The sequence below is a fragment of the Hevea brasiliensis genome, chromosome 2, assembly GCF_030052815.1.
Source record: "Hevea brasiliensis isolate MT/VB/25A 57/8 chromosome 2, ASM3005281v1, whole genome shotgun sequence".
Lineage (NCBI taxonomy): Eukaryota > Viridiplantae > Streptophyta > Magnoliopsida > Malpighiales > Euphorbiaceae > Hevea > Hevea brasiliensis.
Window position 1 is genome coordinate 115,046,957 of NC_079494.1, and position 18,226 is coordinate 115,065,182.

General features: G+C 30.1%; 1 protein-coding gene across 2 annotated transcripts; it reads right to left on the reverse strand.

Moving 5' to 3' along the window:
• Positions 1-2,660: 2,660 nt before the first annotated feature.
• Positions 2,661-3,234, reverse strand: LOC110663197 (protease inhibitor HPI). Of its 2 annotated transcripts, none has more exon segments than NM_001405327.1 (2): positions 2,661-3,044; positions 3,158-3,234. In NM_001405327.1, coding segments are annotated over 2 exon segments (213 nt in total). In that variant the 5' UTR covers positions 3,177-3,234; the 3' UTR covers positions 2,661-2,850.
• Positions 3,235-18,226: the final 14,992 nt, after the last annotated feature.

Sequence of the window (18,226 nt, forward strand, 5' to 3'; positions counted from 1 at the left end):
CATTTAAGATAATATATCATATTTGTTGTTTATCCAATTGTAGGAGTTCGAGTGACCACCTTATTTTCATCCACCCAAACCCAGACCCTGTCACACCTGAAGTCCCTAGTCACAGGTGTTCCACCTTGATCACTATTGCATCCACGTTTTTGTTCTCTTTCCTTATGGTAGCCGCTGCAGAGTCCCCGTCTGCCCCAAGGAGCTCCGGCCATGAATCCCTGAAGGCAAAAAATATATATATATGATTAAAGAGGACTTGCATATACTTGTGCCGACGCTGACTTGCCATTCTCCTCTCGATCTAGTTTTCAATGAAATCTGTAGATTGAATGTTAATGGTTTGGCTTTGCGTGGGGGTTTGTATATATTGAAACAAATTGCTCTTCGAATCTTCAGTAGAACAGTCATTGCCGACATCTTTGAATTCTGGCAGTCATCACCTTTTTGGCATGCTTAATCCCACTACATGATTAAAAATAATATTTTTTTATTGGTACCTAACTATATATATATATATATATATATATATATATATACACATTATTCTTTACCAAAGCTCCTAAATTAGAGAAATTATTGAGTATATTGATGTACAGGATTTTAATGCATTTTTTACTTTCATATATGTGAATTTCTATGAAATGTGAATTTTAACTTTTGTTTTAAATTAATATCGGGGTTAAAAATAATTTTTTTCATATTTTTACATAGTAAAAATTAATTTTCAAAAATTTTATCTAGTAATTTTTAAATAATTAAAATTTAAGAATAAAAAAACAAAGGAATAAAACTTCAAGAAACCATATTTTCTCGCAACTTTTGTGTTTTAGTGTTTTCGTTACCTCTTATTTATTTTATTTTTAATTGATTTTATATATTTTATAATTAAATTAAATTTTAATAATTTATTTAACAATATCAAAATAAAATGTATTTTAAAAAAGAAAATAATATTAAAAATATAATTTAAGATTAAAAATATAATTTAAATATTAGTAAATTTATTAATATTACTTTTAATTAAATAATTACTAAATAAACTAAAAATAAATATATTATAATAAAAATATAATTAATTTTAACCAAAAAAATTAAATTGGTGCGTGTGCAATGATAAATTAGTACTTTCTATTTTAATTAGCTAAAAATAAAATAAATTATTATTATTATTTAGAAAAAAATTTAATTTGATTGGTTATATTAGTTTTCTATGTAAATCTAAATTCTATTCTATTAACCATTTTATTAACCATTTTTAGTTGAGTTGATAAGTGAATTTCTTTAAGATTTAATCTAAGGTTAAAAATTATAAATTTAATTATAAAATAGTCATCTCATCAATTTTTTAAGTTATATAATTAATGATGAGGAATTATATTTTTATAAACAAAAATATATAACAAAATTTATTATATATTTTAAATTTTTATTAATTATATCATTATATTATTATTTAATTAATTTAAAATTAATTAAACTAAAATCTTAATAATTTTTAATAATTTTATACTTAATAATATATATATATATATCTTTCAATTTTTTTTCTTTGCTTACATGTAATGTTTTTCTTGTAATTAAATCATATATGTATAAGAATTTCTTTAATTAATAATATTAATATTGCTATAGATTTATTGGATACTGGATTTGGCAAGATTGAGGATCTCCAGAAAATAAAAAAACAGGTGATAGTTGGCAACCACTTCAATGCTTAGGTCAGTAATCGGATTATGAATTGAGTATTTAATATAATAGAAGTGTGAGTATTATTTACATCTCTAATTTTGAAACTTTACTTTATTTTTATAGGGATTGTAATAAATTAATGAACACAGATGTCAAATATCAATCAAATATGAACTTCAAAAAAAAGAAAAAATCAAATATGAAGAATTGCTTTGCCTTACATACATGATGTTGCATATGATTTTCACAAAAACACAATTCATCATATATTTGCTATAAAAATTAAAAATAATAAAAATATTTTTATTTTTTTCATACTTGATTTAATATTAATATTAAACGCATTTATACACTCGAGTTCGCTTATGAGAGGGGCAACCAAGCAATCACCACTTGAATTATCACTTTAAATTAAAAAAAAAAAATTATAGACTCAATAACATAATTTATTAAAAAACAAATAGCTCAATATACAAAATTAAAAAATTTCTGATTGAAATATTGAGTTTTCCATTTACTTGCACAAACAATCAAGTTTAGAGGTAACTACTTAATTACATTATAAAACCTGTATAATACCATCCATTTGAAACTATGAATTATTCATTATTTTATTTTAATAATATAATATAAATTTTATTTTAATATTGGGCCTAGACTTTTTTATTGAATGAAATATTATCTATTAAAAAAAAAAAAAGCAAAAATTACAGAGTGATGTGATTTTTACTCTCCAACTTCTTCCTTCAGTATCCAATTGATCAAAGTGGCTGTTGGACAACAACTAGACTGCATGTGAAGGTTGTATATTTATTTCAGATTGATTTATAAGTTATGAAGGGAGATCAATAATAAGGCTAATGAGTAACTTGCAAAATTAGTTCAATAATAAATGTATTTTTTAATTTAATTAAAAATTTAAGTTCAAATGGCCTTATCTGATTTATAGAATTATAATTTAAAAAAAAAACTAATGAACCTATTAATCTATTTTTATTTAATTGGAATAATAATCAAACTTTTAATTGCTTATATAGGATCCACATAAATCTAAATTAACACAAATTTTTATTCCTCAAATCATAAAGAACAGAGATTATTTATTTGCTATTACTTCTTTATTATATAATTTCTGCTCCATTGAGGTAATAAATTCGTTGTTTAGCCAATGGCAGGAACTTGAGTGACCACCCGATTTTCATCCACGAAAACCCGGACCCTGTTGAAATTTAAATCCTGAGTTATAGGCAATCCCTCCTTGAGCACGATTGCCTTCACATTTGCATTCTCTGTCTCTATGATACCCGCTGCAATGTCCCCGTTTGTCCCGACGAGCTCCGGCCATGAATTCTTAACTGCAAAAGTTAATATTTAAAAATAGAACCATGATCGATAATAGTGATTCATGAAGGCAGCGAAAAAGATTATTAAAAGAGGACTCGCATACACTAGCTTGTGCCTTAATTACCTGGACACTGACTTGCCATTCTCCTCTCAATCTCTAGTTCTCAATGAAATCTGTGGATTGAAGGTTAATGGTTTTGCTTTGCAAGTGCAGGTTTATATACATTGAAACAGATTGCTATCTTCGAATCTTTTGTTTAACAATCGTAGCCGACATTTTTGAATTCTGGAATTCATTTCATGCTTTGTTGAGATTTAAAAAGAAATTAAAAAAATAAATAAAAATAGAAGTCAACGATTGTGACTTCAGTGGCCACCGACCAAAGCATGTTGCCATGCGAATTTGGCGGCGGCACACACTGAGTTGGCGACGAGCATTTGTGCCGGTGCCAATAAATTGGGATGTCCGAGAAACCATCGAAATTAATAAGTAGTATTAATCCAACTCAATTTTTTATTCTCCAACTCCTACCTTCGGTATCCAATTGATCAAAGTGGCTGTTGGACAACAACTAGACTGCATGTGAAGGTTGTATATTTATTTCAGATTGATTTATAAGTTATGAAGGGAGATCAATAATAAGGCTAATGAGTAACTTGTAAAATTAGTTCAATAATAAATATATTTTTTAATTTAATTAAAAATTTAAGTTCAAATGGCTTTATTTGATTTACAGAATTATAATTTAAAAAAATAAATTAATCCATTAATCTATTTTTATTTGATTGGAATAATAATCAAACTTTCAATTGCTTATATAGGATTCACATAAATCTAAATTAACACAAATTCTTATTCCCCAAATCACAAAGAACAGAGATTATTTATTTGCGATCACTTTTTTATTATATAATTTCTGCTCCATTGAGGTAATAAACCAATCAATCACCACTTAAATAATTAAAAAAAAACTAATAATTATAAAATTGCCCAAGTTATTTTCAAATCTATAAAGAGGACCAAACATTTGTTATTTTTTAAAGTCAACGTTTAGAGAGACAAATATCAAATTTTAATGGGGCAAATTTGAGTTTTAATTTTTTTTTTAATACTAAAATGTAATTTTTACAAAAACTAAAGGGACAATTGCCTCATTCTAATACACGTTCATCACTAAAAATAAATAAATAAAAAAAATTAAAATTAATATCTTTTCATACTTTAAAAGTAAAGAAAAACTAATTAAATTAATTAATTAACTTATTTAAAGGAAACTTACGTATATTATAAAACATGAAATGTGATAGATTAGTAGTGTTAAATAGTTTTAAATTTATAAAATTTAACATTTAAATTTTAATTGAAATGAAAATTAAGAAAAAATAAAAGGTAGTGTTTATTATAATATAAAATGGTGTGAACTTCTGTATAAATATAAATTATTTAACTTCAATTTTAGTTCGGTAATAAATACATTTTATATAGAATAATAAAAAAAAAGTAATGAAGCCATTAATCAATTTTATTTAATTAGATATACAAGATACACACATCTAACATAAGTTTTTATTTTCCAAGTCACAAATGACAAAGACCGTTTATTTAGAGTGACTGTTTATTATATAATTTTTTTATTTATTTAAGATGATACATCATATATTTGTTGTTTAGCCAATAGCCCAATAGTAGGAATTCGAGTGACCATCCCATTTTCATCAAGCCAAACCCAGACCCTGTTCAATCTGTAGTCCAGAATCACAGGCATTCCCTCCTTGATCACGATTGCTCCCACATTTTTATTCTATGGTAGCCACTGCAGAGTCCCCGTTGGCCCCGACGAGCTCCGGCCATGAACTCTTAACTGCAAAAGTTAATATTTAAAAATAGGACCATGATCGATAATAGTGTGATTCGTGAAGGCAGAAAAAAAGATTATTAAAAGAGGACTTGCATATACTAGCTTGAGCCTTAATTATCTGAAGATTGATTTGCCATTCTCTTCTTGATCCCTAATTCTCAATAAAATCTATGGACTGAAGGTTAATGGTTTTGCTTTGCAAGTGCAGGTTTTTGTATATTGAAACAGATTGCTATCTTCGAATCTTTAGTAGAACAATCGCAGCCGACATCTTTGAATTCTGGCATTCATTACCTTCTTCATGCTTTGTTGAGATTTAAAAAGAAATAAAAAAAAAAAAATAGAAGTCAACAATTGTGGCTTCAGTGGCAGCCTCCCAAAGCATGCTGCCATGCGAATTTGGCGGTGGCACACAGTGAGTTGGCGATGAGCAATTCTTCCGGTGCCTATAAATTGGGATGTACGAGAAACCGTCCAAATTAATAAATACTATTAATCCAACTCAATTTTTTTTAGCTTTGAGTATGAATTAGGAATTATATAAACTGATGTATTTTAAATTGATTTTAATTTTAAAAATTATTGAAAAGATGAAACTGAAATCGGTGTTTATTGAAGAAAATAAAGAAAGTGATCATAAATATTCTTATTGAAAAATTATGGAACTTAATTTTTTATTTTGTTTTTGTTTCTAAAATGGTGTATGAAGAAGTTTGTAAAAATTTGTTATCAAGAAATTTAATTTGAAATTAAATGTTTCAAAATATATTAGCGTTAAATTATATATTTTTTTTATTAACAAATGATAATAGTTTTCATTATCCAATTTAATGTATGCATGAACGTGAAAATGTACAACTGAACCAACCTAAACCCAACTTGCTTTTATTGTAAAAACTGAAGAGATTGATTTTATAATTTGTTTAGTTGGTTTTGATTCCAGTTCTTTGCAAATTGACTTGGTTAATTTGGTTTGGATAAATCCAAATTAACCCATGTATACCCCTACCTGTAAATATGGGAGTTCCTTTCATTTTGATGATGTAGCTTGGTTGAGTAGCTCTCAAGAGCTTTGGAGCTTGGTGAAGAAAGCTCAAGAGCTATGGGAGAGCAAGCTCAGTTTTGAGATTGAGATGTACTCTAGGATAATTTTTTTCTCTAGGTTGTTTAGGAGGATATTTTTTCTCTAGGTTGTGTAGGAGGTGTTATTTCAGTGGGGTAACTTAAACACTAGGTGAAAATGGAATTTGCAGAGTCTTTATTTTCTTTTGAGGAGTATATAAATTATTGCAAGAAATATTGAGTGAAAATTTTTCAAGGGGTTGTAATATTTGTATGTATTATTATTCTCATATAATGGAAAAAATAATTTATTGCTATCTGTAGACATAGAATGGTATTGAGCTTAGGGATGGCAACAGGTAGGATTTTTACGGGTACTTGATATGACCGAACCCTACTAGAACGGGTTAGAGTAGTATATAATTGGGTTTGAGACGAGTTTGCATTTGAAATTTAATACCCCTAACAGGTTTGGGTCGGGTTCGGATTTTACATGTTGGGTATCCATTACTCGAACTCGTTTATATAAATATTTAATTAAATATAAAATATATATATATATATTAATAATATTTATAAATTTTTATATATTTTATTTTATATGAAATAAAATTGAAATATTTTATAGAATTATTAAATTTTTAAAATATAAATTATTAACAAAAATAATTTTTATATAGATTTTTAATTAAAATATATAAAATTAAACGGGTTTGGATATTTTTCGGATAATAATAATAATAGGATTTGAGATGGATTCGGGTAATTGAGAATAAATTTTAATAAGGTTTGAAACGGATTTGAGTTTTGAGAATATTAATCGGGTTCAGGTTCGGATACAGTAATTTTAACGGGTACCCTATCCGTTGCCATTCCTAATTTAGCCGAAACACGTAAAAAATTCTAGCTCTTTTATATTTTTGCTACAGTATTTATTTTTGGATTAATTGTTAATTTTCGTAATGAGTAGTATCATAGTGTGTTTCTCAACATGCTTTCATGATGCTGCATATGATTTATCTAATAAACATTAAAAAGCTAAAATTTGAAAAAAAAAAAAATACAATCATCGTATGTTTGCTAAAAAAATTAAAACTAATAAAAATATTTTTTTCATATTTGATTGATAGCTATATATGTTTTTCTTAGGATATTTAATTTTCATTATAATATTTAAAATTAATAAATTTTAATTTAATGATATTAAATTATTTATAAAACTATAAAATTTTAAATTTAAATCTTAATTAAAATTAAATTATATAAAGTAATTTTTGAATGTAATTAAGATAATAAACTAGTGAATACAGATGACAGATATCAATCAAATATGAAGAATTGCTTAGCCTTACATACATGATGTTGTATGTGATTTTCACAAAAAAAAAAAAATACAATTCATCGTATATTTGCTATAAAAATTAAAAATAATAATTTTTTTTTTTCATATTTGATCTAATATTAATATTAAACGCATCTAATTTAGCCGCGCAAACGGAGCTATACGCTTGAGTTTGCTTGCGAGAGGGGCAGCCAAGCAATCACCACTTGAATTGTCACTTTAAATTAAAAAAAAAAAAATTATAGACTCAATAACATAATTTATTAAAAAATAAATAGTTCTATACGGAATTAAAAAATTTCTGACTGAAAAATTGAGTTTTCCATTTACTTGCACAAACAATCAAGTTTAGAGGTAACTACTTAATTACATTATTTAGTTACTAAATCAATTGTTATTAACAATTAATTTATTGGCTGCTAAAATTGGTTTCTACTAGCAACCAATTTGTAATTGGTTAATAAATCAGTTGTTAATCGATATTAGAAAAATCTTAAATATATGTTGAGCAACCGATTTTAAAATTGATTACTAAAATCTGTTACTAATAGCAATCGATTTTAAAATCAGTTGCTAATAGCAACCAATTTAGGAAATTAATTGCTAAATTAAAGAATTATTTTAATTGACATCAAAATTAGCAACTAATTTGTAATCGATTGTTAAAATCGATTATTATTTACAGCCGATTCCTTTGATTTTTACAATTAATTGCAAATTGGTTGCTAGATTTTAGTTCAAAAAATTTCCTCCTAATTTTTTATTTTATTTTTTTTAATCAATTTGCGAACTGATTGCTAATAGCAACCGATTTTTGCAACTGATTAAAATGAGTTGATATTAGCAACTAATTTTATAATTGATTTTTTTTCTCCTAAACAATTTCTACTCAATTTTTTGTTTTCTTTTTTTTGATTTGTAACCAATTTACGAAGTTAGCAACTAATTTTTAAAACTGATTAAAATCGATTACTATCAGCAATAGATTTTTCCCCCAAAAATTTTATCAATTATTTATTTATTTTTTTATTTTGATTTGCAACTGATTTACGAATAAGTTACTAACGGTAACCGATTTTTTTCACACAAAAATTCTTGCCCATTTTTTTTTATTTTAATTTACAATCGATTTGCGAATTGTTTATTAATAACAATCAATTTTTGCAGCCAATTTTGTAACCGATTGTAAACTGATTACAAAATTTTCTCCCCAAAATTCCCGCCAAATTTTAAAAGAAATTAGTGATCGACAATAAATTGCTAATTCGCTTATATAAACTATTATTCATTTTTATTCTCCACTTCTCATTTTTTTCCACACTACTCACTTTTTTTTTTCTCTCTCTTTCTTCTCTTTTCTCTCATTTTCTTTATCATCTTTTTCATTCTCATATATTTTATTCATATTTTTCCCTTTTTAACTTTTTTCTTTATCATCTTTTTCTTTTTCATCAATTTTTTTTATCATTTTTCCCTCTCATCTATTTTCTTATTCATCTTTTTTATTTATTTTATTTTTTTTACATAAAATAAAAATTTTTGTTAGTATATATATATATATATATATATATATATATATATATATATATATATATGTATGTATGGTAATATTTTTTAGTAATTTATCTTATAGATATCTTTTTATATCTAATTTTTTTGTTAATTTTTTTAATAGTTATTATTAGTAATTTTTTATAATATTTTTATATTAATTTTTTAGTATTAAATTTTCATTAATAATTTATTGTTTTAATAATTTTAAAAAATTTATTGATTTGAATTTTTTATTTATTATTTGGAATTTTAATTTTTTTATAATATTTTTAAATTGGCAATTAATTTTCGGTTGCTAAATTAGTTATAAATAGCAAGCGATTTACAAAATGGTTGCAAAATTCTAAAACTAAAAACACCAAATTTTGTGCATTTGATTATTTTTCAGTTGCTAATAGCAACCGATATCAGTTGCTACTAGTAATCAATAATTTTTTTTATCAAAAGTTTTAATTTTTTCAAAGTTAATTAATTTTAGCAACTGATTTGATTGTCGGTTACTATTTGCAATCGATTTGGTTATCGGCTACCTATTTGTAACTAATTTCATTACAACAAACTGAATCGGTTGCTAAATCGATTAGCAACTGATTTTGATAGATTAGCAACCGATTCGATTGGTTGCTAATCTATTTTTTCTTTTTATAGTGTAATAGCTTATATAATTTTTTTTTATGTTGATTAATATACCACATTATAATTTTTTAGGTTAATTAATATGCCATGCAACAATTTTTTAAGAGCAACTAATATTATTTTATAATGAGAGCTGATATAATTTTGTATCTAATATAATTTTTTAATCGTAATTGATATAATTTTATTATAGATAAAATTTTCAATAGTAGATAATATAATTTTATACTTGATATAATTTTTAATAACAATTGACATACATTTTTAATTGCAGTATGATATAATTTTATATTCAATAAAAGATATATATATATATATCATTTAATTTTAAATTTTGAAAAAATATTAATAAATTATTTTTTTAATATGTTATAGCAATTTTAAAGGATATTTATTAGATTATATGACACACTTTCATAAACTACTTTTTAATACATAATGATTTTTAAAAGATTGATAGATGAAAATCACATCAAATATTAGTAAGATTTGTTTTTACATTAATTAGTTACTTTTATTAATTTTCATAATTTTTTGATATTTTATTATGGGAAGTATGAGGCGTCATGGAATGGGTTACTTGCCGTAGTGCAGTGGACTGATCATGTAAAAATTTTGTTGGTGCAAGTGGGTGGTGTCCAACAATGCCAGATGAGTCATGCCTTGGTGGTGGGGTCCTTGATGGTGATTGTAGCCGATGTTGCATGGTTGATGTAGAAGGCATAATTTGTTGATTTGATAAATGAGAGATGGGCAAGGGGATAGGTCCAGTATGTCCAGTACAATCCGACATTTGAGAGGAGCCTTTGTTTACTTTGCTCTACCCAAAAAAAAAAAAAATATGCAAGATCTAGAATGAGGCTTTAATTTGTTTTAAGCGTATAGCTTCAACCAAAAACACGCAGCTCATTATATTTTGGTGGAGTATGAAATAAAATTTCATATGTTGTGGTTTTATGAATCTATCTAACTCAATTTCAAGTGATGTGTAGATTCTTTCTCTTATTCATAAAGAATCTTTGAGGTTGCATCTAAAGAGGAAGGGCACTCAAAGGCATCTCAAGATGAATCCAAGTTGAGAAAGAACAAAATTATAAAAGCTAAGAGTCGGAGTAAATGTATGAAAGTCATAGAGTTAGGAATAAAGTCTTAGGACTTGTGTAAAAAGAATAGATTAAAGTTCTAGTCAATTGGAGCTCAAAATTAATTTTTCTTTTAATTATTTTATAAAATTTTCTCTCATTACGACTTTGGATATTGCTATTGGAAAATATATTTATCTTAAGGTTTAAATTAGATTTTTTAAGATTACAATTTGAAACAGACATCTGGTAAATTAGTTTGCTAACTTGTTTGCTAAAATATTAGTTTGCTAATGTTTTTGCTAAAATTATAGTTTGCTAACTAGTTTACTACTATCGCAAAAAATTTCATTAGTTTGCTAAATGATCAGAGTTGCTCTACTTCGTACAAAAATTTCATTTCGTTTGTATCTTTTTAATTTGGTCGCTAATTTTGCCACATATATTAAGCGCTACCTTTACCTACAAAAATTGCATCATCGATGAAGAGTCCGTCAGTATAAATTGGATTAAATTTTATTTTTCTTAGCTTCTCTATTTTGTCGGTAACTTATTAATAAATTATCAATAAAATTCTGTAGTCAATAATTTTTGTAGTTATTTTTAAAATTTCTTGTATTCATTTTATATATTTGTATATTTGTTTAATTTGAACCCTCGTTAATTTATGTATTAAACTCTCTTTTTTAATGAAGAATATATTTTTACAAATCAATTGAATCCTATATATTGAGCAAATTATTATGTGTTTTTGGTGTCTTCACCTACAAAAGTATGAATCTCATCTTCTTAAATTTAAGGGCTAACTACTTCTGTACTCGGTATACTATTCATATTGTATAATTTATTTATATGCTAACCCAAAAGCATTACGAATAAACCAACAGATAACACCATACGGGGGAGAGTCGAAAAAACAATAGCTCTGAGAAATAGAACTTGCATGGCCATCCATCCAATCAACAACGTTATTTGCTTCCCTGTAAATATGATGAATATGGACTTCCCAATCGCATCTGAAGAGTTCATGAATCTTCATAACAACTGTCCTGATATAACCAAGAACTTCTAAACTGCCTTTCACAATATTAACAGTGACATCACTATCCTATATATATATATATATATATATATATATATATATATATATATATATATATATATATATATATCACCAATATCAACAACGTGAGTGTAAACTTATATATATAGATAAATTATTTTTATTTAATCATTATATGCTCAACTCAACTCAATTAAGTTTTTATTTAAAAAATTTGGAGTCCGATATATGGATTCTCTTTCTCCACTCTAAACGATTTTGGGTTAAATCCTCGAAAATGTATAATGCTTCTAGGTCATGTTGTACTACTCTCCTCCAAGTCAGTTTAGATCTACCCATTCTTTTCTTTTTATCCTCTAACCTAATGTGCTCTACTTATCTAACTGGAGCCTCCGTATGTCTACACTTCACATGACCAAACCACCTCAATCTCCCTTCTCTCAACTTATTCTCAATTGGCACCACTCCTACCTTTTCTCTAATACTCTCATTATGGACTTTATCTAGTCTAGTATGGCCACTCATCCACCTTAACATTCTCATCTCTGCAACTCTTATCTTAGACACATACCACTCATTCAGTACCCAACACTCACTACCATATAACATGGCCGGTCGTATGGCTGTACGGTAAAATTTTCATTTCAACTTATTGAGAATCTTGCAATCACATAAAACTCTCGTGGCATGTCTCCACTTCAACCATCCGGCTTTAATCCTATGACTAACATCCTCCTTACATCCTTCATCTACTAAAAAGACTGAGCCGAGATATTTAAAGTGATTACTTTAGGACAGTACCATTCCATCCAAACTAACTTCTTCCCTATCACTAGTTCGGCCTTCACTGAACTTGCAATGCATGTATTCTGTATTCGTTCTACTTAACTTAAAGCCCTTTGACTCTAGAGTACTTCTCCAAAGCTCTAGCTTTCTATTGACTCCTTCTCATGTCTCATCTATCAGAACTAAATCATTCGCAAATATCATGCACCAAGGGATACTCTCTTGTATATGTTTCATCAATTCATCTAAAACTAATATAAAAAGGTAAGGGCTTACAGATGAACCTTGGTGTAATCCAACTAAGATAGGAAAATCTCTTGTGTCCTCTCCCACTGTGTGCACAATAGTAGTTGCTCCTTCATATGTATCTTTCAACACTTATATGTACCTAATAGATACCCTCTTTTGTTCTAACACTCTCCATTAGACATATCTTGGAACACTATTATAAGCTTTCTCCAAATCGATAAAAACCATGTGTAGATCTTTCTTCACATATCTATATTTCTCCATCAAGCTTCTAATGAGAAGATCGCTTCCATAGTTGAACGACCGGGCATGAAGCCAAATTGATTGGGAGAGATAAAAGTATCATGACGTAGTCGATGTTCCTCAACTCTCTCCCACAAGTTCATAGTATAGCTCATGAGTTTAATTTCCCTATAGTTTGAGCAACTTTGTATGTCTCCCTTATTTTTAAAAATATGTATTAAAATACTCCTCCACCATTCATCAAGCATTTTCTTTGAGTTTAGAATCTTATTAAATAATTTAGTTAACCATGACACTCCCATATCTTTCAAATACTTTCACACTTCAATTGGTATTCCATCGGGTCCACAGGCTTTACCCACTTTCATTCTCTTAAGTGATTCCTTTACTTCTAAAGATCTAATAATTCTAGTATAATTCACATTCTTTTCTATTGCTCTGTAGTTTATATTCACGCTATTACCATTTTGACTATTATTAAAGAGATCATCAAAATAATTTCTTCATCTTTCTTTAATGTTCTCATTTTTCACTAACACTTTTCCTTCTTTATTCTTAATGCACCTAACTTGATTGAGATCTTGACATTTCTTTTCTCTCCTCCTTGCTAATCTATAAATACCTTTCTCCCATTCTTTAGTTCCAAGTTTCTCATATAACTTTTCAAAGGTTTGCGCTCTTACTTGACTAACTGTTTTTTTTTTACTTGACTAACTGTTTTTTTTTTTTTTTGCCTCTTTCTTTGCTATCTTATACTATTCATATGCCTCATTATTATCACACTTAGGTAATTTCTTATACAATTTTCTCTTTCTCTTCACTGCCTTTTGTACTTCCTCATTCTACTACCATCTCTCTATATACACATAGATCATTTAACTTCATATATAATAAGCTGCAAAAAGTTACAGAGTGATGTGATTCTCCAACTCTTCCATTGCCCAACTGATCAAAGTGGCTGTTGAACCACAATTAGACTGCAGGTTGGTGGGGCATTTATTTGAGATTGATTCATAAATTATGAAGGGAGATCAATAAGAATAATGAACCCATTCATCAATTTTTATTTAATTGGAATTACAATCAAACTTTCAATTACATATATAATTTTTATTCCACAAGTTCCAAAGGAAAAAGACCGTTTATGTATTTCGAATTACTGATTTATCGTTCATTTAAGATAATATATCATATTTGTTGTTTATCCAATTGTAGGAGTTCGAGTGACCACCTTATTTTCATCCACCCAAACCCAGACCTGTCACACACAAGTCCCAGTCCACGGTGTTCCACCTTGATCACTATTGCATCCACGTTGTTTTTGTTCTCTTTCTTTGTGGTAGCAGCTGCAGAGTCCCCGTCTGCCCCAAGGAGCTCCGGCCATGAATCCCTGAAGGCAAAAAATATATATATATATATGATTAAAGAGGACTTGCATATACTTGTGCCGACGCTGACTTGCCATTCTCCTCTCGATCTAGTTTTCAATGAAATCTGTAGATTGAATGTTAATGGTTTGGCTTTGCGTGGGGGTTTGTATGTTGGTAGTTTGAATGAGTCAATAAGTCCTATTCTACAGGAGCTATTTTCTGTTAGTTAGTATATACTCTTACTGCTATATTTAGCATGTTTTAGCAGATATTTCATTTTTTTGTTTGTAGTAAAGGCTATATAAAGCCTAGCATTTACTTCAATAAATATCACGTTCAAATCCAATTGTTCTAGTTTCTGTTTTGTTTCTTATTAAACCTCACAATTGGTATCAGAGCCCCACTGGCCCTGTGAAAGCAACAATAGTTGAGTGATCAAACACCGCGAGGATGAGTGACGATAAGACCTTGACCAAAATTCCTCACTTTGATGGTCACTCCGATCATTGGAGTGAGCTGATGGAGAATCTCCTTAGAGCTAAAGGTCTTTGGAGCTTGATAGAGAATGGTTTTGAAGAACCAAAGCAGGAAACGAGATCCGAGAGGCACAAAGAGCCCAACTTGACGATGCGAAAACCAAGGATCATCAAGTGAAGCATTATCTATTTCAAGCAATAGATAGGACAGTCTTTGAACAGATTCTGGATCGCCGGACAGCAAAAATAGTCTGGGATTCATTGAAGAAGAAGTTTGGTGGAAATTTGAAAGTGAAGAAATCTCTTCTTAACGCATTACGAAGGGAATTTGAGGTTCTTGAAATGAAACGAGATGAGACTATCACTGAATATTTTGCAAGGGTAATGGTGGTAGCAAACAAAATGAGAAGTAATGGAGAAGAAATGACGGATACCAAAATTGTTGAGAAAATTTTGCGTACCCTCACAGATAAATTCACTTATGTCTGTGTATCCATTGAAGAGTCAAAAGATATTGAAACCATGTCTGTTGATGAACTCCAGAGCACCTTGGTGGTTCACGAACAAAAATTCGACGTGTGCACAGGAAGACGAAGACCAGTCTTTGAAAATTGAAGGCCGCTCAAACTCGACCAGCGAGAGGAAGAGGCTCCTATAGAGGACGGGGACGAGGTAGAAAGGCGGTGTGTTTAACAAAGCTACCTTTGAATGTTACAAATGACATGATTTAGGGCATTTCCAATATGAGTGCCCGAATTCAAGCAAGGAAGCCAATTATGCCGAATTGGAGGAAGAAGATGAGTTGCTTCTAATGGCGTATGTCGAACTCCATGAGACCAGTAGGAGTGATGCCTGGTTCGTAGATTCGGGTTGTTCGAATCATATGTGTGGTAACTCGAAGATGTTTTCAAGCTTAGACACCGATTTCACCCATTCGGTCAAGCTTGGAAATAACACAAGAATGAAGGTTACTGGAAAAGGGGTTATAAAACTGTTCCTGCAAGGGGTATGCTATACTGTAAGTGATGTGTCTTGTGTCCACTGAATGAAAAATAACTTTCTGAGTGTAGGTCAATTACAAGAAAAGGGTGTCGCAATTTTGTTTAAAGACGGAGTGTGCAGCCTCTATCATCCACTGAAAGGAAAGATGGCAGAATCAGTGATGAGTGCAAACCGCATGTTTATTCTGCTTGGTGAAACACCTACTACGGTGGTTAATGAAAATTGTTTTCAAGTTGGCGATCTGAGATGAATCGATTTTGTGGCACAATCGATATGGGCATCTCGGCTACAAAGGCTTACATACCTTGGTGACAAGAACATGGTTTTGGATTGCCTAAAATCTCAACACCAACGTCCCCATGTGAAGCATGTGTAAAGGGCAAGCAACATCGGAACCCAATCCCAAAAGGAGCAATTGGAGAGCAACGAGCAGTGGGCCTTGTTCATGCTGATATATGTGGACCGATTACTCCGACTTGACGACCATAAGAGGTACTTGTTATGTTTTATAGATGATTTTTCAAGGAAAGCACGTGTTATTTTCGTGTTGAAAAAACAGAAGCATTCTACCATTTTAAATGCTTTAAAGTGCTTGTGGAAAAAGAAATTGGATTTCCAATTAAATGCTTGAGGACAGATAGAGGAGGGGAGTTCAACTCTACAGAGTTCACAGATTTCTGCAAGCAGCAGGGAGTAAAACGACAACTGACCATGGCCTATACTCCACAACAAAACGGAGTAGCTGAACGGAAGAATCAAACCGTGATGAATCTAGTGAGGGCAATTTTAATCGAAAAACAAATACCTAAAGTTTTTGGCGAAGCGGTGCGATGGGCGTTTCATATTTTAAACAGATCACCCACACTAGCGGTAAAAGACAAGACTCCCGAGGAAGCTTGGAGTGGGGAGAAACCTTCAGTGGATTATTTCAGGGTTTTCGGTTGTGTCGGCCATGTACACATACCAGACACAAAAAGAACAAAACTTGAAGTAAAGAGTACAAGCTGCGTATTCTTTGGATTTAGCCAAGAATCCAAAGGATACAGGATGTATGATCCGATTGCAAAAAAAATTGTTTACAGCCGCGATGTGGTGTTCGAAGAGAATCGGGCTTGGGATTGGAGCAGGACTCTCAAGAGAAACAATTACTTGAATTAGAATGGGGTAATGACATCAAGACAATCAAGAAGAACACTCTGCTGGGCAAAACAATACTGGAGATACTGATGTTATTTTACCAACAAAGGGCACTTCCGATCTCGAAAGAGATTTGGGAGCAAGGGAGGGCAGAACCAGACGCCCCCCCATACGACTAACTGATTTTGTTTCAGGTGAGGGCTTGTCCGATGAAGATGAAACAAACATGATGGCCCACCTTGTGATCTCTGATCCCATAGATTATGAGGAAGCAGTAAAAAGCAAAAAATGGAGGATGGCCATGGATGATGAGATAAAATCCATTGAGAAGAATCACACCTGGTACTTGATGGATTTACCAGCTGGAGCCAAGAAGGTTGGCGTGAAGTGGATTTATAAGACAAAATTCAATGAGCATGGAGAGGTTGACAAATACAAAGCAAGGCTAGTCGTAAAAGGGTACACCCAGCAATACGGAATAGATTACACAGAGGTTTTCGCACCTGTGGCTCGAATGGACACTGTTCGAATGATTATTGCTTTTGCAGCACAAAGAGGCTGGAAATTGTATCAGTTGGATGTCAAGTCAGCCTTCTTGCATGGAGAACTGGAGGAAGATGTGTACATCGAACAACCGAAAGGTTACGAGAAAGCAGGAAGTGAGAAAATGGTGTACAAGTTGAGAAAAGCCCTCTACGGTTTAAAACAGGCACCCAGGGCCTGGTTCAGTCGGATTGAGTCTTATTTTATCAAAGAAGGTTTTAGAAGCAGCTCCAATGAACAAACCTTGTTTGTCAAGAAGAAGGGAGAGAAAATTTTAATTGTGAGTGTATATGTAGATGATCTGTTATATACTGGTGATGATGATAAATTGCTTGCAGATTTTAAACATTCCATGGAAAACGAATTTGACATGACTGACTTGGGACCAATGAGGTTTTTTCTTGGCATTGAGATAATTCAACAGAATGCTGGAATTTTTATTTGCCAAAGGAAGTATGCTAGCGAAGTTCTACAACGATTTGGGATGGAGAACTATAATCCAGTAAGTAATCCGATTGTTCCTGGTCAAAAGTTGAGCAGAGATGAGGGAGGCGAGTCAGTTGATGCAACGCAATTCAAACAAATGGTGGGAAGCTTGATGTACCTCACAGCTTCACGACCCGATCTTATGTTCGTTGTGAGCTTCATTAGTCGGTTCATGGCCAACCCTACAAAGCTTCACTTTGCTGCAATAAAAAGGGTGCTAAGGTATTTAAAGGGGACTGTTAATTATGGACTTTTTTACAGAAGAGGTGGCGAAAGCAGGTTGGTTGGTTATACGGACAGTGA